A 22,916-nucleotide genomic window follows, 5' to 3' on the forward strand; every position below is an offset into this window, starting at 1 on the left:
CAACAAAAACTTCCCCACACTAGTCAATTTCTAGAACAGGACACCTGTGCTGCCTCCCAGATTACAACCAACCTATAAACATATTCATTCTCAAGAGATTACGTAATACAGATTACAAGCAGTCGTTGATCTAGCACACGGGTGTCAAACACAAGGCCCGCGGGCCGAATCCGGCCCGCCAGACCTCGTCATGTGGCCCGTGTAGCCGCCACCGGCCGCCAGCCTTCACCTTTTATTCTCGCTTCTTTTTTTTTGACACAAGAAAGCCGCCTTTTCAGCGCATGCGCGGCAGCCTACAAGCCAGAGAACGTCTGCCCTCTAGCGGCGCCGGCCGTTCTACACAGGAAACCTCCACTTTACATGCATTCAGGAAACCTCCACTTGTTTTTATATTGAGTGCATACCATCCTGTGATGTGACAGATCCAACGGCTGCCTAAACCCTTCTCTCCTGTACTGTAAGTACATATGATGTATGTGGGGGGGGTCTGCTTATTGGGGGGGGGGGTCTGCTTATTATTCTGCTTAAAAGTCTGAGCGGTAAACTTTGGATATACTGACCACTTCCATGTCACTTTACAGTGGTATAGGGACCATAAACTACAATCAAATAACCCAAAAATGTCCAAGAAAAGAAAAGTTGATGCAGAGGGAAGGCAATTTCAGGAGAGATGGGAAAGTGAATACATGTTTGTGATTAATGGAGACAAGCTGGTATGTCTTTTTGCTATGAGGAAGTGGCAGTGATGAAGGAATACAATTTACGCCGGCACTTTGAGACCAAACATGGAGCCAAATTTGCTAACCTTAGCCACCAGGAAAAGCAACAAAAGGTCCAAGAATTAAAAGGTAGCCTGCATTCTCAACGGAATATTTTTGCAAAAATGCCTTGTGTTTGCCATATGTGTAATAAACAGTGTTTGGCAATATTTGTATGTTTTTTTAAAAAAATTACTGTCTGTTACCAAAAATCATTTTTCAATAAATTGTACAATAATTGTACATTTGAATATCTACTTGCCATTATTCTGACTATGTTTCTGCTTTCAGAGCTAGTTATTACTTACATTATTACAAAAAAACAGTAATAATTGAATGCAGTGACAATAACTTATGATAATAAAGAGTGGACACATAGTCCTACAGATACAACCGGCCCTTTGAGGGTGACCAAACTGCTGATGCGGCCCCCGATGCATTTGAGTTTGACACCCCTGATCTAGCATGTTGGTTTGTTTTTTTTACCAAGTTTGGAAGAGGAGGAACTGTGGCTCAGTAATAAGATCCAGACTCCACCTCCCCAAAACCACCAGTTTGCGCAAGGAAGTACCTTGGAGCCCAAGTCCCCAGAGAACTGCATTCTAACTTGTATCACCACCCAGGGTTGGCAGTACTGACTAAATGGATGACAATATATATATATATATCAGTACTGCACTATAGGTATAGGTAAAGGTAAAGGGACCCCTGACCATTAGGTCCAGCAGCGGGCGACTCTGGGGTTGCAGTGCTCATCTCGCTTTATTGGCCAGCATGACTAAGCCACTTCTGGCAAACCAGAGCAGCGTACGGAAACACCGTTTACCTTCCCACAGGAGCGGTACCTATTTATCTACTTGCACTTTGATGTGCTTTCGAACTGCTAGGTGGGCAGGAGCAGGGACCGAGCAGCAGGAGCTCACCCCATTGCGGGGATTCAAACCGCCAACCTTCTGATCGGCAAGTCCTAGGCTCTGTGGTTTAACCCACAGCGCCACCCGCGTCCCAGTATAGGTATACTGGAGCTTTAATATTAATATTAATAGTATTTGCTTTTGTTGTTTGCTTGCTTGCCGCCCATCTGGCTGGGTGTCAGGGACCGTGCTGAGAAGGGCTGCACTGAGGGAGAATGGTGGGAGCCACCCCCTCCTCTTGATCCTAATCCTGAATCTTCCCAGGAGCAGGAGGACAGTATAGATTTGGAACAGTGGTTTGCAGAGGGACATAGTTCAGAAGGCAGAAGCTGGGAAATACTGGATGGGGAACAGCTAGCAGAAGAAACGCTGGAAGAGAGGGGTTAACAGATTCACTGTCTCTGGAAAGCATTCATCCACTCTCCCCAAGGTCAAGGAGAGCTGAGAAAGTGGCAGAATAGAAAGCACAAAGGGTAAAACTCAGGTTACAAGACGTAGGAGTGACGTAGAGGGGAGTGACCTTAATTGGGAGCACCGCCATGCTAGAGAGATGCATTGTGTTGTCTCTTGCTGTGGTTATTAAAGATTCTAACTGGCAAGATGGCTCATTTTCCTTTGTTCTGCTTATCTACTGCCACGGGGGAGGAAGCCGATTCTGACACTGCGTTGCCCCAGCCATTCTGGGCAGCTTCCGACAATGATAAAACCAGAGTAAAGCACCAAACAATGAAGAAGTTCCCTCCACAATACTTTACCCCACACTCCCTCGAAGGTGGTGGGGATGGAACAAACCTTCAGCTTTCAGGATCTCGTCTCCCTCCACGTCGCCCTCCTTTTTCTCTTCGGGGCCCAAGGGGTCAGCCCCATCCAGCACACCTTCGCCATTGAGCGCACCCAGCGGCCGTGGCGTCGTCGGTGTCGTCGGGGTCTTGCGCGGCCGGCGCTTGTGCAGTGGAGACAAGGACAGGTTCCGCAACACCGCCATGCCCGTCTCTGTCAGCCAGACGCCTTCAAAGCGAAAATACTGGGGCTCTGTGGGGGAGAGGGTGAAACTTGGTAGGCAGGGCCAAACTAGCATGGTGCCACTGTGCATCCTTGTGGAGAACCGGCCTGAGCATTAATTTCTTCCCCTCCTTTCATCCACTACATACCCCCCTTTTTCTTTTTTGACATCCCCCTTACAGTTGACAGCAGTAATTCAGAAGGACCTGAGCCTACATTTATTCCAGGCTCAGAAATAAGATCAGCACAGTATCTGGGTGCAATGCCTGAGATTATAGAGCACCAATGAGAAAGAAACTTACCCGGCTCCTTGATCTTCACCGGAATAATTTCTGGAGGGGGGACCGGAACTTTAAACAGAGAGAGAGAGAGACCCCCAAAAAGGGATGTTAGAAAGGGTATGTATTCAGTATTTTGTGTCTGTGTGTACTTCCCACAACATTTAGGACGGATAATTCCATTTTTATAAGAGTATCTACTTAAAGCAGATGGAGAAACGAACAAATTAAGTTAATTTGGATATGCAGAAAATGTTAGAAATAAATTTAAGGAACCACAGAAAGAGGGGGAAGGAAGTCGAGCTTTGAAATGATTGTAAAATTATTGAAATGTATAAAATTGAAAATAATAATAGGATAATTCCTCCCCCCCCAAAAAATGTGCATCATTTATTCACTCAACCTTTCACCTTTAATCTGCTCCTTCACCTGCATTCCCCATGCGCCTGAAACACACCCAACCCCAAGCAATGACACTGCGCCATAATATCCACAAACCTCTCTACCACGTCTAGCTGACCGCCATCCTCAGCCCCTTTGCCCCACTTATCTTCTACGGTTTCATACCCACTCACCCCAAAATACGTTGCTGAAGTCCTCGTGCAGCAATGGCTTATGTACTTGTTCCAATTTCCATTTCAAAAGAAGCAGCTACCATTAACTGACAATGAGAATCTCCTGCACCAGGAGATTCTCATTGCCAGTTAATACCAGGGGTAGTCAAATTTCCTTACTGTCCACCAGTGCTCGATGGAAGGAAGATTCAGCTTGTGCCGTAGAAGCCCCTACTGCCCACCTAGAATCCTGAAACGCCCATTAGTGGGCAGTAGGGACCAGGCTGACAACCCCTGGGTTACACTATTCCACATCCAATTCTTGGCTTCCTCAATTTCTGTCTAGGGCAGCTCTCTTTTCCATGACACTGGGAAACTGCTAAACTAGAAAGCAGCCTATCCAAACACAGAGATGGTTCTATGTACCCTTTGTATATATCTATGTTTCACAGTCCTCCTCTTCGAGCTTCTCCATTCTATTCCCTCCACCCACACTCTGTCGTCCATTTTATTCCTTCTCAACATTCCTTGCCATTCGGTGATTACGGGGCTGTTTTGGGTCTTTATGCACCCTTAAGTGTTTTCCCCGTAAAGATTTTCTGAACACCTGCAAATCAAGTATTCCGACACAGCCCTCTTCCGTGTGCGTGGTGTGGTTCAGGATATAGAACCACAGGAATACTCAACCTGTATTATTATTATTATTATTATTATTATTATGCATAGTGGAAGTAGACCTAAGATGCCCTCCCAAATTTTGAACATCACTGAAATCCTCCCCAGAGCCAGCTCAGGATTTGAGGGTCCCTTCAGCACAGTGTCCTCCGGTGAGTTAGTGGGCCCCTTGATGGCTTTAGTCATCTGAGAGCTGTAAGGGTGGACAGCAGTAGTGGCTGCACACTAATGAGCACTAGGTGGCAGCAGCTAGGAGAGGCAGCTTCCCACAATGCCATGCAGCAACACTATGCTGGAGGAATTGTGGGAAGTAGGGCTGGGTGATACCTGGTTTTCATCATCGTGATATATCACCAGCTAAACATTGTGATGTACCGATATATCACAATGTTTAGGGTGGTACTATGTAGGCAAAAAGACCCCTGGACAGTTAAGTCCAGTCAAAGGCGACTATAGCAGTGTTTCCCAACCACTGTTCCGCGGCACACTAGTGTGCCATGAGATGTTGCCTGGAGGGAGGCGGGCGAGTCGGGCAGCGAGAGGCGGGGCGGCGGCGGTGAGGAGAGGCCGCCCAGCACAGGGCAGCGCCTCCGTCCGCAGCGCCCGCCTCGCGGCTCTCATTCCCTGCCCCTGCCAAAGCTCACCCAGCCAAGCCGCACTCTCCTTCCTGCCTCGCTTTGCTGCCTCCTCCCCCCCCCAAAGCTTGGAGGTTCCCCGGCAAGGGGGAAGGAAAAAAATTGGAACTTACACTTTCGTGCGTCCCTCCCGGCGTGACGCTGCGCACTGACGTCACGGGGCTGTAATGGTGGTGTGCCTCGAGATTTTTTTCATCAAACAAGTGTGCCTTTGCCCAAAAAAGGTTGGGAAACACTGTACTATAGGGTTGCGGCGCTCATTTCGCTTTCAGGCCGAGGGAGCTGGCGTTTGTCCACAGACAGCTTTCCAGGTAATGGGGCCAGCATGACTAAACCACTTCTGGTGCAACGGAACACCGTGACGGCGAAGCAGAGCGCACGGAAATGCCATTTACCTTCCCACTGCAGCGCTACCTATTTATCTATTTGCAGTTCGACATGCTTTCGAATTGCTAGGTTGGCAGGAGCAGGGACCGAGCAACGGGAGCTCACCCCGTCGCGGGGATTCAAACCGCCGACCTTCTGATCGGCAAGCCCAAGAGGCTCAGTGGTTTAGACCACAACGCTGTCTGGCTTCATGCTTTCCCCCCACATGGTGATTTTTGCATGGAGCACACAGCGCATGATTCGTGTTCTCTTGCCAGGTCAAGAATTATGAACCAATATCACGATATGGAAGTGAAACCGGTTTTGGATAATATATTGCCCAGCCCTAACACACATCGGAATTCAAAATATGTTGGCAGGTCAAAAGCTATAAAAATCAGTTATCATGATATGGACTTTAAACTGGTTTTGGGCAATAGATTGATATTTCGCCCAGCCCCAGTGGGAAACATAAAAAGGTCGCTGTCTGAAACCCTGGCACTCAAAACTGCAAGGAATGAACACCAGGGCAGGCTTCTGCAATGAGCCTTGCCACTGCACTGGGGACTTGGCAGTTGCTGATGCTTCTTTTTGAAATGAATTTGGTTCGCAGGTCTCACACCTGTCTGGTACTCACCAACGGGCTTGACCACATAGGGCTGGCAGGAGGTACAGTCAAATCCGTCGTCTGCTGCCTGTTCCACTTCTTCCTCCGTGAATAGGTTGTCGCACACGGCATGCATCCACCTGGGAAGCACACAAAAGGGTTTCAACGCACATACGGAGAGAGTTTGCAGATTAAGTATGGGGAAGGGAATTCTCAGACATCTCAAAACCTTGCCCTCCCTCTCCCCCCGCAAGATGGAAATGTACCGGGGGAGAGTCAGCCACTTACAGGCGGGATCCAACGTTGCCTGCATCCGTTGACGTGAAGATAACAACGGCCAATAGAGATATACCGGGTGGGTTAAGGAAAACTGGGCCTTACCTCTCACAGTGCTGGCACTGGATCAAGAGGTCGTCTTCCACATATTTCACATGGCAGATGGGGCAGGTGACAAGGCTGGCGCAGGGAGCACAGTGGGTGTAGTTGTTCTGCCATTCGCAATGGAAGCCAGGCGAGACTGCTCCACACTGCACGCAGCAGACGCACCTGTCGAAGAGGGGTGGGGGCAGGGAATCAACACCAATTCTGCAATCCAATCTATCCCACCACCCCCTGAACCAAAAACAAAAACAACGCAGATGCCCTAGGAACGGCAGCCCAGAATTACTCAACTTGAATGTGACCTATAATCACATACAGTGCTACCTGGGGTTAAGTACTTAATTCGTTCCGGAGGTCCGTTCTTAACCTGAAACTGTTCTTAACCTGAAGCACCACTTTAGCTAATGGGACCTCCTGCTGCCGCCACGCCACCAGAGAACAATTTCTGTTCTCATCCTGAAGCAAAGTTCTTAACCTGAGGTACTATGGTATTTCTGTATTAGCAGAGTCTGTAACCTGAAGCATATGTAACCTGAGGTACCGCTGTACATTCAACTCTACCTTGAGCAAGAGCACAACCTGTTTTTATTTAAAAACGTTTCTGTACAACCTTTCGATTCTAACAAGGACACCAACACCACCGAGGCAGAAAATAGGACAAAACTAGTTTAAACGGTAACAAAATTAAAACAGAGGTTTGAAAGACAAAGAAGAGCGGGTTTTTAAACCTTCAACTGCACACCAAAAATGATTAAAAACAAAGCAGGATAACAAATGTCTTTTTGCTTCCTGCTTGCAAGTCTTCCAGGATAGGGCCAGCCTAACCACCTTGGGGAGGGATTTCCATAGCCTGGGTGCAACCACAGAAAAGGCTGCATCTCGCGTTCCCACCAACCGAACCTTTTAGCAGTGAGGAATGTAGCAGGGCCTCAGAAGATGATCTCAATCTATGGGCAGGCTCATTCGGAAAGAGGACATCCTTCCATTATCTTGGCTCTATGCCATTTAGGGATTTACAGATAGGTGCCAGCACATGAACTGCAAATGAGTGTAGCCAATACTAAACCAGTGTATTCTTTTTTAAAAAAAAATTGTTATATGGGACGAGATATAAATTGTAACATAGTACATTGCTGTATAATTTTGTGAATAGTGTCATACCTTGGGTTACAGACATTTAGGTTGCGTTTTGTCAGGTTACGGACCCGCCGAAACCCGGAAGTACCAGAACAGGTTACTTCTGGGTTTCTGCGGTCGCGCATGCGCAGAAGCGCTAAATTGCGCATGTGCAGAAGCACCGAATCGCAACCTGCGTGTGAGCAGACACGCCTCTGTGGGTTGCGAACGTTGCGGTTTGCGAACATGCATCCCGCACGGATCACGTTCGCAACCTGAGAGTCTACTGTATGTTTAATAAAGATTTCAGATATTTATAAAAAAAGAAAAAGAAATCAATAGGTCACATCTGCTGTGTAACATTTTAAATTATAAAATCTTTCAAAGCACCTATGCTTAGCATAAGTCACATTCCCAGTGCTTTTTTTCTAAAAAAATGTTTAGGGGTACTCTCATTTTCCTACTCATACTGAAATACTGCCCCTCAATGAGGCCAAACTTAGATTCACAAAATGTTTAGGGGTATGCGTCCCCCCAGGAAAAAAACACTGCACGTTCCTGTAATTCCTTCAGTCAGATTATTATTAATATTTGTTAGATACATCATCAGAGTTCAAAACAAAAACAGCAGCAGGGAGCCTCCTCTTTTCTGTTATTTGTTTAACTGCAGCAAAAATAGCATGGCCAAAATAGGTAAAGGTAAAGGGACCCCTGACCATTAGGTCCAGCCGTGACCGACTCTGAGGTTGCGGCGCTCATCTCGCTTTATTGGCTGAGGGAGCCGGCGTACAGCTTCCGGGTCATGTGGCCAGCATGACTAAGCCGCTTCTGGTGAACCAGAGCAGCGCACGGAAACGCCATTTGCCTTCCCGCCAGAGTGGTACCTATTTATCTACTTGCACTTTGACGTGCTTTCGAACTGCCAGGTTGGCAGGAGCAGGGACCGAGCAACGGGAGCTCACCCCGTTGCGGGAATTCGAACCGCCGACCTTCTGATCGGCAAGTCCTAGGCTCTGTGGCCAAAATACGGGGAATTAAATTCCATTCCGACATGAGAGGTAGAAAACAAGAGAGCCAAGCTCTCTTGATTTTGTTTGCCACACACAGGGCCCTTTAAAGCAGTCTTATGTCGTCTCTCTCACCATTTACACTTCCAGCCGCCCTTGGGCACAGTGTTGAGAGGCGGGTCCAGGCAATATGTGTGGTAGCTGATGTCACAATCATCGCAGAGCAGCAGGCGGGACGGGTCCGACGCTTTGCCACAAACCTCGCACACAATGCATTCCACGCAGCGCCAGCCCTTTAGCAGCATCACCTTGGTAATCTTTTTAAAAAATGGGGAAGAAGGAACAAAGACGTGTAAAAAAAAAAGGGAGCCCTGAGTGCTTACGGAGATGCAAGGAGAGCTGCGGTTGTGTGAACAAACCTTCTTCGTCAAGCCCGATTCCTTTATGGTTCTTTAGAACAGCCGCCTCCCCTACATGAGTGCCGTTCTCAGGCCTGCTACCTGGGCAAGGTTGCTGAGAATAGGGAAAAGGTAAAGGACCCCTGGACGGTTAAGTCAGTCAAAGGCGACTATGGGGTTGAGGCACTCATCTCGCTTTCAGGCCCAGGGAGCCGGCGTTTGTCCACAGACAGCTTTCCAGGTCATATGGCCAGCATGACTAAATTGCTTCTGGCGCATGGAGAACTGTGACGGAAGCCAGAGCACACAGAAACGCCATTTACCTTCCCGCCGGAGCGCTACCTATTTATCTACTTGCACTGGTGTGCTTTCGAACTGCTAGGTTGGCAGGAGCCGGGACAGAGCAACAGGAGCTTACCCCGTCGCGGGGATTCGAACTACCGACCTTCTGATCGGCGAGCCCAAGAAGCTCAGTGGTTTAGACCACAGTGCCATCTGCACCCCCCTTTTTTTGCTGAGAATAGGGCAAAACGACAACTCCAACTCCTCCTGTATAAATTAACCTGTAAGAGCTTGCCGTATCCTTGTCAGGAACCAAACTTTGCAGATTCTGTACACTTCAGATCTCAGGAGAGCAAACAGGGCCTTCATAGATCAGGACAGTTGAAGGTTCAGCTTCCTATTTCCTTCCTAGGCCCATTCCTACATGACTGTTGTCCCTATGCACACATATTCCATGAGCCCCCCCCCCCCAACAACTTGAAAGTAAAGAAACAAAAGCCAACCCTCTTAGATGGGTCCCCCCCGCCAAATTCCACTAACATCTAAATTAGGAGTGTCACACTCTATTAGATTAGATTATCAGATTATCAGGCAATACGGGACATATTTAGCTCAAGAACTGAGCACGGTGAGAAGTCATGGGTCCTTTAAGAGAGGAATCATTATTTTAAAAATAATAATGGGGAGAGGGAGTGCTGTTTCACACAGAGCAGGCCTTACCTTGCTGTTGACGCAGTAAGGATGGTAACATTGAGAGCACTGGGAGCACGCCAGGAGGTGTCCCTCAGCACCACGGCCAAAGCTACCACATACCACACACATATCCTGTCAAGGAGGGAGAGGCAGGTTAAAAGAGGCCTTGCAATGCCCCCGAGAAACAACCTGTATTTTTTAATATAAATATTCCAACCGTTCCACAGATGCAAGGTAACGTGCAACCACAATTCGCCCCCCTTCCTAAAAGAAGTAACCAAAGGCTGCTAACCGATAGCTTATAAACACCCTAGCTTTTCTTTTATTTTAAAGTGATTGAATAATTTTAATGAATTTGCAAGCTCCCAGCCGGGGCAAAAGGAATAAAGCTTATTGTTCGCAGCAATGAAACACAGAATAGGGAGGCCAGCTGTCCACCAAAAGGAATCTTGGCAAAAGGAGTAACACACCTGAGCCACAGGAATTCAGCGATAAGCAAGTTCAAGACCTATCAATACTGGATGAAAGCTAGGTTTCAAAGATGTGCCCCATTGTTGACTTCAGCTGGGTGCTATGAGCTACAGCAGGGCTGGGCAACCACCAGATCTCGCTTGACTCCAACCAATCACCTGGGGTGATGGGTGTTGTAGTTCAACAACACGCTATGGGTGTGCCCCATCCTTGAGCTACAGCTGTCTGTGGGGCTTCTTATTAGAAGGAGCCCAAGTTTCAGCTAGAAAGGCAAACTCTTATCCTCTTGGGGCGGCTAGGAACCAGTCAACAGACGCAACTGACTGTGGGACAGCCCCAAGTCTACGCTCTATGCCAGCCCTGACTTCCCGCTCCAGGAGAAACTCGCAGCTCACATCCATTGTGAGCGGCCTGCGGACTGCCTCGCCAGAGTGGTGCATGCTCTGGTTATCTCCCGCTTGGATTACTGCAATGCGCTCTACGTGGGGCTACCTTTGAAGGTGACCTGGAAACTACAACTAATCCAGAACGCGGCAGCTAGACTGGTGACTGGGAGCGGCCGCAGAGACCACATAACACCGGTCTTGAAAGACCTACATTGGCTCCCAGTACGTTTCCAAGCACAATTCAAAGTGTTGGTGCTGACCTTTAAAGCCCTAAACGGCCTCGGCCCAGTATACCTGAAGGAGCGTCTCCACCCCCATCGTTCTACCCGGACACTGAGGTCCAGCTCTGAGGGCCTTCTGGAGGTTCCCTCACTGCGAGAAGCCAAGTTACAGGGAACCAGGCAGAGGGCCTTCTCGGTAGTGGTGCCCTCCCTGTGGAATGCCCTCCCACCAGATGTCAAAGAGAACAACAACTACCAGGCTTTTAGAAGACATCTGAAGGCAGCCCTGTTTCGGGAAGCTTTTAATGTTTGATGTATTATAGTATTTTAATATTCTTTTGGAAGCCGCCCAGAGTGGCTGGGGAAGCCCAGCCAGATGGGCGGGGTATAAATAATAAATTATTATTATTATTATTATTATTATTATTATTATTATTATTATTATTATTATTATTATTGAAATTGGTGCAATCAGAAAACCGTCAGACGTTTGTGGCCCTCGTGTCTGTACCCACCTGCATCAGCACAAACTTGTCCGTGTTGGAGAAGAGCACCACCGTGTTCTGCATCGTGTCATCGTCATCATCGTCATCTTCCTTGCTCGGGGAGCTGTCGATATCAGCAAGCTTGGAAGGGAAGGGAGCAAAGGGACGAGGTGAAACTGCCGTCTTTGGCTGCTCCCGACAGACAAGAGGGGGAAATGCAGACGCACAAAGCTACAATCTCCTCAGCCTACCAGCTACACCCTTGAGTCGCTGCCCGTGCTGCAGGGTAGAAGGCCTACAGTCCCGTTGCCATATCCCCCAGCCCTCCCGTTTCTATTCCCCCCCACCACCCACAAATATCCCCACTGGCTAATAATTCCTGGTAGGTCGACCATGCTCCAAAAGGGACAGAATTCCTACCCTTTTAAGAGCACAGAGGAAGGCAGAGATTCCACAGGTGCAGCTTCTCAGCGTCGCGGCAAGAGGGAAAACTACATCTGCTGAACAATGCCCCGCTTTGAAGCACTTAAAGGGAGAGAAGCCCCATCACTGATAGAATATGGCAAGCCTACGTCGTGAGGGAACGCTTCGACAATCCACTCAAATGAAAGGGAAGGGAAGGTCGGACCCACTGCCTCCAAGCACTATGGATAAGGATACGGCCCCAGCCAAGGTGCACTAACTGGGAGCTGCAGGAAAGGGGGTGCTCTCGTCTTGAGGCCAGAACCACGCATCTATCTAAACTGGGGGGGCCTATCCGCTGCCTGAAGCTCCGCCTTTGGGGAGGCCAATAGGACTGGGCGATATCTGGTTTCCAGCACTGCAATATATCACCAGCTAAACACTGTGATATAACGCTGTATCACAATATCTGAAATAATGATGGAACTATGCAGAGGCGAACAGCAAGGCCTGGTTTTCAACACTGCAATATATCACCAGCTAAACATTGTGATACACTGATATATCACAATGTCTGAAATAAGGATGGAGCTATGGCTGGCTTCGTGGTTTTCCCCACATCGTGATTTTTAACAGCACACAAACACACACGCGAAATTCACGATACACTGCTAGGTCGAAAATTATGAAACCAATATCACAACATGGACTTCAAACCAGTTTTGAACGCTATTATCACCCAGGCCTAACACACATCGTGATTCGTGATATATCGCCAGGTCTAAAAGGATGAAAACGATGTCTCGATATGGACTTCAAACTGGATTTGGATGATGATACCGATCTATCGCCCAGCCCTAGAGACCAGCCTCCCTACGTATCACCGCTATGGCTTCTCTTGCCCTGGGAAGGAGGGCAAACCACTCGAGCCCATCCCCTCCCGCTCCCCCAGCATTCTCCTGCCTGCTAAAGCTGCCCCTACCGCCAATGTCTCGATGGAAGAAGTGGTGGATTTCAACCGTGATCGGCCCCGCCCTCGGCCTGTGTGGGACCCTCCCCGAGGCCGTCTCCTCCCGGGAAAACTGCTGCTGCGACCCTACGACCAGAAGGAAACAGAGTGAGAGAGAGGGTCAAAAATAAAATGACAGAGAGAGGGGGGAACATAGATGCACACACCGGGGAACATTCAAACAACATGGCTGCCCATTTGCTCTGGTACTCCCCACCTCTGACAGGGGGGCTACTCGGGGGGGGGGGAGGAAGGAGACAACGGGCCATGGGGTTACCTGCTTGACGCGGGAACGGGCCGGGGAGCTCCGCCGCCGCCCCTTCTCACACTCCCCTTTCATGTCAAAAGGCAAGGAGTCGTCCATCTCGCCCGGCGGCAAGGAAGCCCCGTCGTCCCTCTGGAGGCTGACGTCTGTGGAGGTCAGGCCGGCCATCTCCAGGGACATGGAGCCGCCGCCTTCGTGGTACGGCGAGGCGAACTGGAGCTCCGAGCCCGGGAAGCTGCTGGCGTCGCCTTGGCTCAGGTTGGAGATCTCGTTCACGATATCCGACTTCACCAAGTGGTGGGGCCTCAAGGGCGCCGGCGCCGGCCCGGCCTCCTCCTCCCCGCTCGCCCCTCCCTCCTGCGGGTGGCCAGCCCCGTAGGCCTCCATCGGGGTGCCCCCCAGCAACTCCGCCTCCACGGGCGAAGGGGAGCGCTTGGGTTCGCGGGCGAAGCCAAGGCTCTCCTCGGGGCGCTCAGGCCGCAACGCAGCAGGCCCGTCCTCGTCCGGAGCCTCCGCCTCGCTCAGCGGAGGGGATAATCTCTCCTCCAGCTCCATCTTGGGCGCCGGAGCTACCCCACCAGCCTCCTCATCCTCTTCTTCCTCCTCCTCCTCCTCGTCCTCTTGGCTAGGCTGTACTCGGCCGCCGGCAGGGCTGTCCGGCGCCAGGCCCTCGACCCCCGTGTCCATGGGCTCCTCGTGGGCTTCTCCTTCCTCGGCGGCTTGGGGGGAAGCAGCTTTGAGCGAGCCAGGCCGAGGGCTTGCTGGAGAGGCCTGCCCTTCCGGGGCTGGGGGTGCCGCCTCAGTATGGCTCTCTGTGGGTTCTGGCTCTGCGGGCGGCAACTCAAAAGTAGGATGCTCTTTGGCACCGGGCGGGGGCTCCTCGGGGTGGGCGGGAGAGGCTGGATCTGGAAGGGGAGAGCAAGGGAGCAGGAAGGGGAGAGATGTAAGCCTTTGGCAGGAAAGAGCCATTCCCAGACATTGGGAAAAGGAAGCAGCGTTCCTCAGCCTAAGCAAAGAGCAACAAGATCAGAATCGTGCAGCAGTCCTTTAGCCTTAGAAATTAATGAATGAGATTAATTGGAAGTCAGTTTTAAATTTCTTTTCTATAAATTTTATAATTGTGTTCAATACCAGGAGCACATATGATGATAATTATATTAATCTTCTTATATTTTATACTGTGGTGGTTTGCTTGATTTTTGTTATTTGTTTGTTTGTTTGTATGTTTGTTTACAGTATTTGTATGTACGTCTGTTTTTCATAAATGTATTTATTTTAAATTAATAAAGATAAATTAAAAAAAGAAAGAAAGGCAATAGGCTATTGGGAAATGATTTATACCGTCGTACCTTGGTTGTCAAACAGCTTAGTTCTTGAACATTTTGGCCCCCCGAAAGCCACAAATCCGGAAGTGACTGTTCTGGCTTGCAAACTATTTTTGGAAGCAGAACGTCTGACGGGGCTTCCAATTGGCTACAGGAGCTTCCTGCAGCCAATCAGAAGCCGTGCTTTGTTTCTGAACATTTTGGAAGTCGAATGGACTTCAGTTCAACTTCCAAGTTATGACTGTAATGAATTTTTTTAAAAAAACATTTAAAGTGATTATTCCCAATAAACCTGAGGACTTTCTGTTAGGTATTAACTGGACCAGAGCTTTCAGAGGAACTGTTTAATCTGTTCATGTGTGCTGTGGTGATGGCAAGAATAGTCGACGTGCAAAAATGGAAAGATAAAAAAGTCCCTGGTTTGTGAAGATGATGGAACATGTTTAGATAGCTACACAAACTGTGAGAATTAAGAGAACAAAATGAGAAAAAGAATTCTTGAAGAATGGAAGTATTTTGTGCTTATTATTATTTTTAATCATGGTCATGTTAAAACATTTGCAGGATTTGAATTATGGCACCAGATGAGAATTTGTAGTTTAATAATTTAGAATTAACTATATAACGGATAAAATGTAAGTAACATGGCAGCTTTATAAGGGAATAAAGGAACACCATGGAAGGACGGATGGGAAGCCAACGGATATGTGAGATTTGTTCTGATTGTATTTTAAAAGAAATTGAATTATTTTTTTAAAAAGAATTATGCACCAGTCCTAACACATATGGCCCAATGTTGTCCAACTGTGCTGTGGGGTGCAGCAATATCTACACTGCTGACTTCGACAACACAATGTTGAGGTACAACAAGAAGAACGTGTGCGAATACAGACAAGACTTGATACATAACCTGCTTTATGGCTATGGCCCTTTAGCTAGGGTTGCCATACGTCTGGAATTTCCCGGACAAATCCAGAATACCGCAGTCGGCAACAGTGTCTGGGTGGAAATCGGACGAGCGTCCAGGAAAATCCATGTCGGCAATGCCGTCTTTTTTTAAACAATTTTCGCTCAAAAATGGCTTCTATTTTTCTTTGTGTTTTCGCCCAAAAAGCACAGCTTAGGGCAAAACCAAAAGAAGCTCAATGACTGTGTTCCACGCCCTCCACAAAAGAAAAAGCGCGACAACTTTGCCAAAAAGAATAGCTCAACAACGTTTCTGTCCGGAATTTCACTGCTTGAAATACGGCAACACCATTTTAGCTCACCTGGTGGCACTGGGGGAGGGGGTGGCGGAGAGGGGGCCTTCTCAGGCTCTAATGGCGTCTCAACTTCCATCTGCTCCTGCCCTGCAGGGGCTTCCGGATCAACATCGGACAGCTCTAACGGCTTGTCTGCTTCTGGAAAGGACACAAGAGGACAGCTTGTTCAAACGCTCCTTGCAAACAAGCTCAAATCCGCTCCATGACGTACCATCACCCCACCCCCTTTAGTTCCACTGCAGAAACTAAGAACGCTTGCAATAACCAGGAGCAGATTTGTGCACAGAACGACGGCTAGCTCAGTTCTGGCGCTCAGACCAAGTCCCGGGCTCAGAATTCTCTCATTCCTTCATTTCCACCAGGCTCTGGCTACTGGATGGCTGAAGGTGCGTCTCCACCCCCATCATCCAGTCTGGATGCTGAGATCCAGCTCTGAAGGCCTCTTGGCGGTTCGCTTATTGCGAGATGTGAGGTTACAGGGAACCAGGTAGAGGGCCTTCTCGGTGGTGGCATCCGCCCTGTGGAACGCCCTCCCATTAGATGTCAAGGAAATAAGCAACTATGTGACTTTTAGAAGACATCTGAAGGCAGCCCTGTTTAGGGAAGTTTTTACTGTTTGATGTTTTATCGTGTTTTTATTATTATTTTTGTTGGGAGCCACCCAGAGTGGCAGGGGCAACCCTTTCCGATGGGTGGCATATAAATATTTTGTTGTTGATATTTATGATTATGCTTATGATTATATCTATTAGGGTCCTAATAAAAAGAAATTATATCCCACAAGCCTGATTCCAGCTCTATTTTAAGTTGCCACAAGACTCTCTGTTGTTTTAGGGCGCTTGCAAACAGCTGTAAAATGCAACTGGCATTCATGATAAAAGTGTGGACAAGATAGCTCACAAGTTGAGCCACAGGTTATGGAAGGTATGCACAGATATTTCTCCCCTAAGACAGTATCCGCTGTTGATCATTTGGCAAAAACAAAAGCCCACAATCTTCTAACAAAATGCAAGGATGTGTGTGTGTGTGTGTGTGTGTGTGTGTGTAAGCAAAGATCAACTCACCAGTCGGTTTCTCATCACAACCCAAAGGCACCTGCTCTTCTTGGTGCAAACTGACCGGGCTGCTGCACCTGCTTTCTGCTTGCTCCTTGCTGGCTGCACAAGCTTCCTCCAGTGGTTTGGGGGACACTGGCTTATCTGTTGTGACGAGGCTGCTGCTGCTGCTGCTGGCTGGGGCAGTTTGCCTGGTTCGTTGAAAAGAAAAAGGCCAGTTGAGACCAGAAGTTGCTATCCTTAGAATTTAAGAAGTGTTCAATAATCTCCACAACAGCCCTGAGAGGTAGGCAATTGTGAAAATTGCAGGGGTGGGAGGCAGTGGCTTCCCCAAAGCCCCCTGATGAGTTTTGGGGCAGAGGCAATGTGCGAGCCTGAGACCTCCCATTTGCCACTGAGTCCCACTACAGTCAGAGGGACTCGGGTGGCGCTGTGGGTTAAACCACAGAGCCTAGGACTTGCCAATCAGATGGTCGGTGGTTCGAATCACCGCGACGGGGTGAGCTCCCGTTGCTCAGTCCCTGCTCCTGCCAACCTAGCAGTTCGAAAGCACCTCAAAGTGCAAGTAGATCAATAGGTACCACTCCGGCGGGAAGGTAAACGGCGTTTCCGTGCGCTGCTCTGGTTCGCCAGAAGCGGCTTAGTCATGCTGACCCGGAAGCTGTACGCCGGCTCCCTCGGCCAGTAAAGCGAGATGAGCACCGCAACCCCAGAGTCGGCCACGACTGGACCTAATGGCCAGGGGTCCCTTTACCTTTTCCTACCTACTACAGTCATGCTTAATATCAGCGATTTCGGGGGATACCCCAGCCTACACTGTGAGCTGGGACACCCATTATTATTTCCCCAACCTAAGCTACTCACTCCTGGCTGCGCTGTACGGCCTCTGTGCTACTTGCGCTCTTGCGACGTTGCTCTTGACATCCTTCACACAGAGAGTAGTTCTCGTACCACTGGCTGCTGGGATCCAGGGCAGAAGGGCGGAAGCCACAGTCAGAACAAACACGGCAGCTCTGGAGGAAGAGGAAGAGAGACGGGCACTCAGGAGAGGGGAAAGGCAGCAGAGGGTCTTTCCAACACCGCCAAAATCTTACCTGGTTGCCCCAAGACTGCGGACACCAAACTGGAAAAGCTAGAAAGAGCGGGGGTGAAACGCAGGGCTGGGTGGTTTGAAATAACCAGAGTTTACTGCTATATTAACTGTGGTTGGTTGAAACTACGATCTGTAATGCCAGACGGTTTGAGCCTAGCTCGTTTCAATCAATCATGGTCAAGGTTAACCACGGTTTGTCCTTTTCAGACGCAACTGAATAACTGTGGTTATTTAAAAAGCAGGAATGGGGTGCTACCAGTCTCCTCATAGCCTTACCAGAGCATGATATGAGTTTCAAGCAGATAAATCAGGGGTGGTTAAGCTGTGCACCTCCAGATGTTGCTCGAATACAATGCTCATCATCCCTGACCAGACTGCCTAAGTCTGATAGGAGCTGGAATCCTAAACATCTGCAGAGCCACAGGTGAGCCGTCTCTGGGGTAACAAGTAACCTGAAGTTATTATCAACCAGCTTCCAAATTTTGCCTGCAACCTTAAACATTGAACACTGAACACTGTGGGACTAGTACCTGAGCAAATCTACTTAGGGTTGTACTGTTAGCAATTGTTTTTGTTTTGTTTGTATGTGTTGAATGCTAACAATTCATAGAAACTAAGAGGCCCTGGACTTGGTCACAGCGGTATAAAAAATGCTAGGTTGGTTCAGAGAAAATCACCAAGGTTTTGTTTAGTTCTCTGAAGGCTAATGTTGAATTGTGGCTGCCATAACTAGAGAGAAACACAGAAGAAGAAATGAGGAAAGAAATGCCCAAGGCTGGCATTCGACTTCTTCCAGAATACAGTGGTACCTTGGGTTAAGTACTTAATTTGTTCCGGAGGTCCGTTCTTAACCTGAAACTGTTCTTAACCTGAAGCACCACTTTAGCTAATGGGGTCTCCTGAAGCCGCACAACCGGAGCACAATTTCTGTTCTTATCCTGAAGCAAAGTTCTTAACCTGAAGCACTATTTCTGGGTTAGCGGAGTCTGTAACCTGAAGCGTATGTAACCCGAGGTACCACTGTACTCGAATGGCTTGGCTCCCTAACAAATCGGCTCTCGAATGCTGCAAACCCGGAAGTGTTCCGGTTTGCGAATGATTTTTGGAAGCTGAATGTCCCACGCAACTTCTGCTTGAGTGCAGGAAGCTCCTGCAGGCAATTGGAAGCCACGCCTTGGTTTTCAAACAGTTTCGGGAGTCAAACTGACTCCCGGAATGGATTAAGTTCGAGAAACAAGGAACCACTGTACAAGGTACCTCGGGTTAAGTATTTAATTCGTTCCGAAGGTCTGTTCTTAACCTGAAACTGTTCTTAACCTGAAGCACCACTTTAGCTAATGGGGCCTCCCACTGCCACTGCTGCACGATTTCTGTTCTCATCCTGAAGCAAAGTTCTTAACCTGAGGTAATATTTCTGGATTAGCGGAGTCTGTAACCTGAAGCGTATGTAACCTGAAGCGTATGTAACCCAAGGTACCACTGTATCTCTATGTGAAAGCAAGTGGTGGAGGATTCCTTGCGGGCAGGCAGGGCTATGGGCATTCTGTTCCAAGTGTCGCCTCAGTACAGAACCTACTGCCATGAAAACATGCCATCATTTTTTAAAAGGAAAAAGGCAAGCCCCTAGGTAATGGATGCCTCAAAAACAGAGGGGAGGCCGAATAGCATTTCAACTGGCCTTCGGTTGGCAACTTCCCCTCACCCCATGTCTGTTAGAAACAGAGTACAGTGGTACCTCTGGTTGCGAACGGGATCCGTTCCAGAGGCCTATTCGCAACATGAAAAGCCCGCAATCTGAAGCGCAGTATCTGCGCAGGTACGCAGCGTGATTTGGGGCTTGTGTGCATGCGCAAAGCGCAATTTAGGGCTACTGCGCACGCGCGAGCAGCGAAACCCAGAAGTAACTCTTTCTGGTACTTCCGGGTCGCCGCGGGACACAACCTGAAAAACGCAACATGAAGCACGTGTAACATGAGGTATGACTGTAAAGCAAATATAGCGGTACCTCAGGTTAAGAACTTAATTCGTTTTGGAGGTCTGTTCTTAACCTGAAACTGTTCTTAACCTGAAGCACCACTTTAGCTAACGGGGCCTCCCCCTGCCGCTGCTGCACGATTTCTGTTCTCATCCTGAAGCAAAGTTCTTAAGCTGAGGTTAGTGGAGTCTGTAACCTGAAGCGTATGCAACCTGAAGCGTATGTTACCCAAGGTACCACTGTATATGCCCATTTCCTTAATACTGAAGAGATTGCAGAACTCACTCTCTTTGCAAAGGGCAACTGGAATTACCTCAACACTGAGTTTTTGGTTTTTCAGCTCAGACTCGTGCGCAGGGACTTACTTTACACTTCCAGGAGTCGGTGGGAAGGCTCTCGATGGCTGGCTTCAAGCAATAGGTGTGGTAGCATTTCTCGCAAGCTTCACACACCAGCATCCTGCTGTCCTCCCCAGACAGCCTGCAAAGGAGAGACGCCACAGGCGACCAGTGAATCAAGGCATCCCTGGCAACAGGCCTTTCTGGGGTGCTCAACGTGGGTCCCCCCTCCCATCCCCGCCTCCGAGGGGCTTTTTCACACTCACCTGCAGGTTTGGCAAACTTTGCATTCGTGACATTGCCAGCCCGAGCGCTTGCGTGGCGTCACCGTGATCTCCAAGCATGCGCCGTGGTAGTGCAGGCCACAGCTAGTGCAGAAGAGTAGGTCGCGCAACTCCCCGGGGGCGTCGCAAACCATGCAGCGAGAGTCCTCTGCAAGGAGGGAAGAAGGGTACTCTGGGACGAAATCCACCAAACCATCCCCCCATTGGCCCAGAGTCCAGCAGCAGCAAACACAAACAACATTGTTTTTCTCAAATTTAGGTCCCCGTTGTTGGACTACAACTCCCATCATCCCTGACCTGTTAGCTAATAATAATAATTTTTATTTATACCCCGCCCTCCCCAGGCAAGGCTGGGCTCAGGGCGGCTAACAAGCAATAATAATGAATACAACTTAAAAACAAGATTAAAATACAACATTGAAATATTGAAACAATAAAATATAAAAATGCAGCCTCATCACAGGAAGAGAAGAAGAAGAAGAAGAAGAGTTTGGATTTGATATCCTGCCTTTCACTCCCCTTCAGGAGTCTCAAAGCGGCTAACATTCTCCTTTCCCTTCCTCCCCCACAACAAACACTCTGTGAGGTGAGTGGGGCTGAGAGACTTCAGAGAAGTGTGACTGGCCCAAGGTCACCCAGCAACTGCATGTGGAGGAGCAGGGAAGCGAACCCGGTTCCCCAAATTACGTGACTACCGCTCTTAACCACTACACCACACTGGCACTGGAAAAGAAAAAAGAAAGAGGGGGAGGGAATCAGATTGGCTCCTCCAAGCCAAAGGCCAGGCGGAACAACTCTGTCTTACAGGCCCTGCGGAAAGAAATCAGATCTTGCAGGGCCCTGGTCTCATGAGACAGAGCGTTCCACCAGGCCGGAGCCAGTGTTGAGAAGGTCCTGGCTCTGGTTGAGGCTAATCTGACTTCCTTAGAGCCCGGGACCTCTAGGGTGTTGCTATTTATGGACCTTAAAGTCCTCCGTGGGGCATACCAGAAGAGGCGGTCTCGTAGGTACGAGGGTTCTAGGCTGTGAAGGCCTTTAAAGGTCAAAATCAGCACCTTAAATCAGACCCTGTACTCCACCGGAAGCCAGTGCAGCTGGAAAAGCACTGGGTGAATATGCTGCACATGGTTAAAGATTTGAAGAGAGAACAATTGGGGGGGGGAGGGGTTAAAGGAGAGGGAGGAAGGGGGGATATTGACTGGAAGTCATTGGAATCTTAAGAAGAACATGATAGAATGTAACAAACGCTAATATTTTATATTTTTTCTATGAATAATTTTGTTTTAAAGCATTTTAAAAAGCGAAAACAAAAAAACACTTCTGTTTAAGTACCATGCTGCTGACAGAATCACTGGGCTAAGGCAGGATCCCAATCCAGAAAGCCACACCGCCAACACTTACCCATCTGTACTGCCTGGTCCAGGTGCTCAGGACAGAGGAGCTTCAAACTCTTCATAGACTGGAAGCAGCCACTAGTCGCCGCGCAGGGGAAGTGATAGTGGCGCTGGCACCCCTCTGCATGGCACGGAATGGTAGCACCCCGTCTCTTACAGTGTTCACATTTCTGGAAGGAAGAAGACGACGTCGCGGATTAAAAAAGAGGTTCATTTTTCATAAAGGCCTGGTTAACTACAATAACATCCCCTTCCCCCTTTTGTAATAAATATAATAAATAAATATTTTTTTATTTATACCCCGCCCTTCCCGGTTCAGAAAACCGGGCTTAGGGCGGCTAACAAATTTAAAACACTTAATTGATGCAACAAAAAAACCAGCATAAAATAGAGTATAAAACGCGGATAACAATAAATTCAGTATTCAAAAATCAATTTAGGGGGGGAAGTCCATCCAATAAACATTAGACGATCACCAGGGCTAGCTGGCTAAATTAGTCCTATTTGGGCCAGCGAGGAGACCAGGGGAGAATTCACTGTGGGATCCCAGAGTGGGTAACCTTCATTAAAAAGGGGAGGGGGAGGGAAGGAAGGAAGGGGAATAAAAGATCAGGCTAAGTTCAAATTGAAAGCCAGGCCATCTCTCTCTCTCTCTCTCTCTCTCTCTCTCTCTCTGGTGTTGTTTTGTTTTCTACATGGGTACTAATTCTTGTTTTTCTTCTCTGCGTCTCATCTCACTCTACGCACTTGTACTTTTGTACTTTTTTAATTTTCCAATGAAGGATATAAAATAAAAACAGGTTCAGAAAGAGGGGGCGAGGAGAACTTCTCTTCCTGCAGAGAATGGGAGCCTTAGATAGGTCAGAACACCCAGAGCTGAGATACAGCTGCCACCAAAGACAAGAACCATTCATTGTTCAGACTACAGCTGAGGAACAGCCACCTTTAAAATCGAGGTAAAGGTAAAGGGACCCCTGACCGTTAGGTCCAGTCGCGGACGAGTCTGGGGTTGCGGTGCTCATCTCGCTTTATTGGCCGAGGGAGCCGGCGTACAGCTTCCGGGTCATGTGGCCAGCATGATTAAGCCACTTCTGGCGAACCAGAGCAGCGCACGGAAACGCCGTTTACCTTCCCGCCGGAGCGGTACCTATTTATCTACTTGCACTTTGAGGTGCTTTCGAACTGCTAGGTTGGCAGGAGGAGGGACTGAGCAACGGGAGCTCACCCCGTCGCGGGGATTTGAACCGCCGACCTTCTGATCGGCAAGCCCTAGGCTCTGGGGTTT

General features: G+C 48.7%; 1 protein-coding gene across 13 annotated transcripts in view; it reads right to left on the reverse strand.

Moving 5' to 3' along the window:
- The window catches only part of KMT2D (lysine methyltransferase 2D), a 112,611-nt gene that overhangs the window by 59,634 nt on the left and 30,061 nt on the right, over positions 1-22,916 (reverse strand). For 12 of the 13 annotated variants that reach the window (XM_081181188.1, XM_081181195.1, XM_081181199.1 and 9 more), the window contains 15 exons: positions 21,639-21,801; positions 20,220-20,385; positions 19,981-20,095; positions 17,412-17,560; positions 16,557-16,738; positions 15,499-15,630; positions 12,918-13,810; positions 12,614-12,727; positions 11,260-11,370; positions 9,694-9,798; positions 8,429-8,610; positions 6,171-6,335; positions 5,820-5,929; positions 2,977-3,024; positions 2,465-2,704 (listed from right to left, as the gene is read on the reverse strand). In XM_081181188.1, coding sequence (XP_081037314.1) covers positions 2,465-2,704; positions 2,977-3,024; positions 5,820-5,929; positions 6,171-6,335; positions 8,429-8,610; positions 9,694-9,798; positions 11,260-11,370; positions 12,614-12,727; positions 12,918-13,810; positions 15,499-15,630; positions 16,557-16,738; positions 17,412-17,560; positions 19,981-20,095; positions 20,220-20,385; positions 21,639-21,801 — 2,875 coding nt within the window. The remainder of the gene's footprint in view (positions 1-2,464; positions 2,705-2,976; positions 3,025-5,819; positions 5,930-6,170; positions 6,336-8,428; positions 8,611-9,693; positions 9,799-11,259; positions 11,371-12,613; positions 12,728-12,917; positions 13,811-15,498; positions 15,631-16,556; positions 16,739-17,411; positions 17,561-19,980; positions 20,096-20,219; positions 20,386-21,638; positions 21,802-22,916) is intronic. The other variant, XM_081181190.1, reaches the window with a different exon arrangement.

This window comes from Podarcis bocagei, assembly GCF_964188305.1.
Source record: "Podarcis bocagei genome assembly, chromosome: 2".
NCBI lineage: Eukaryota > Metazoa > Chordata > Lepidosauria > Squamata > Lacertidae > Podarcis > Podarcis bocagei.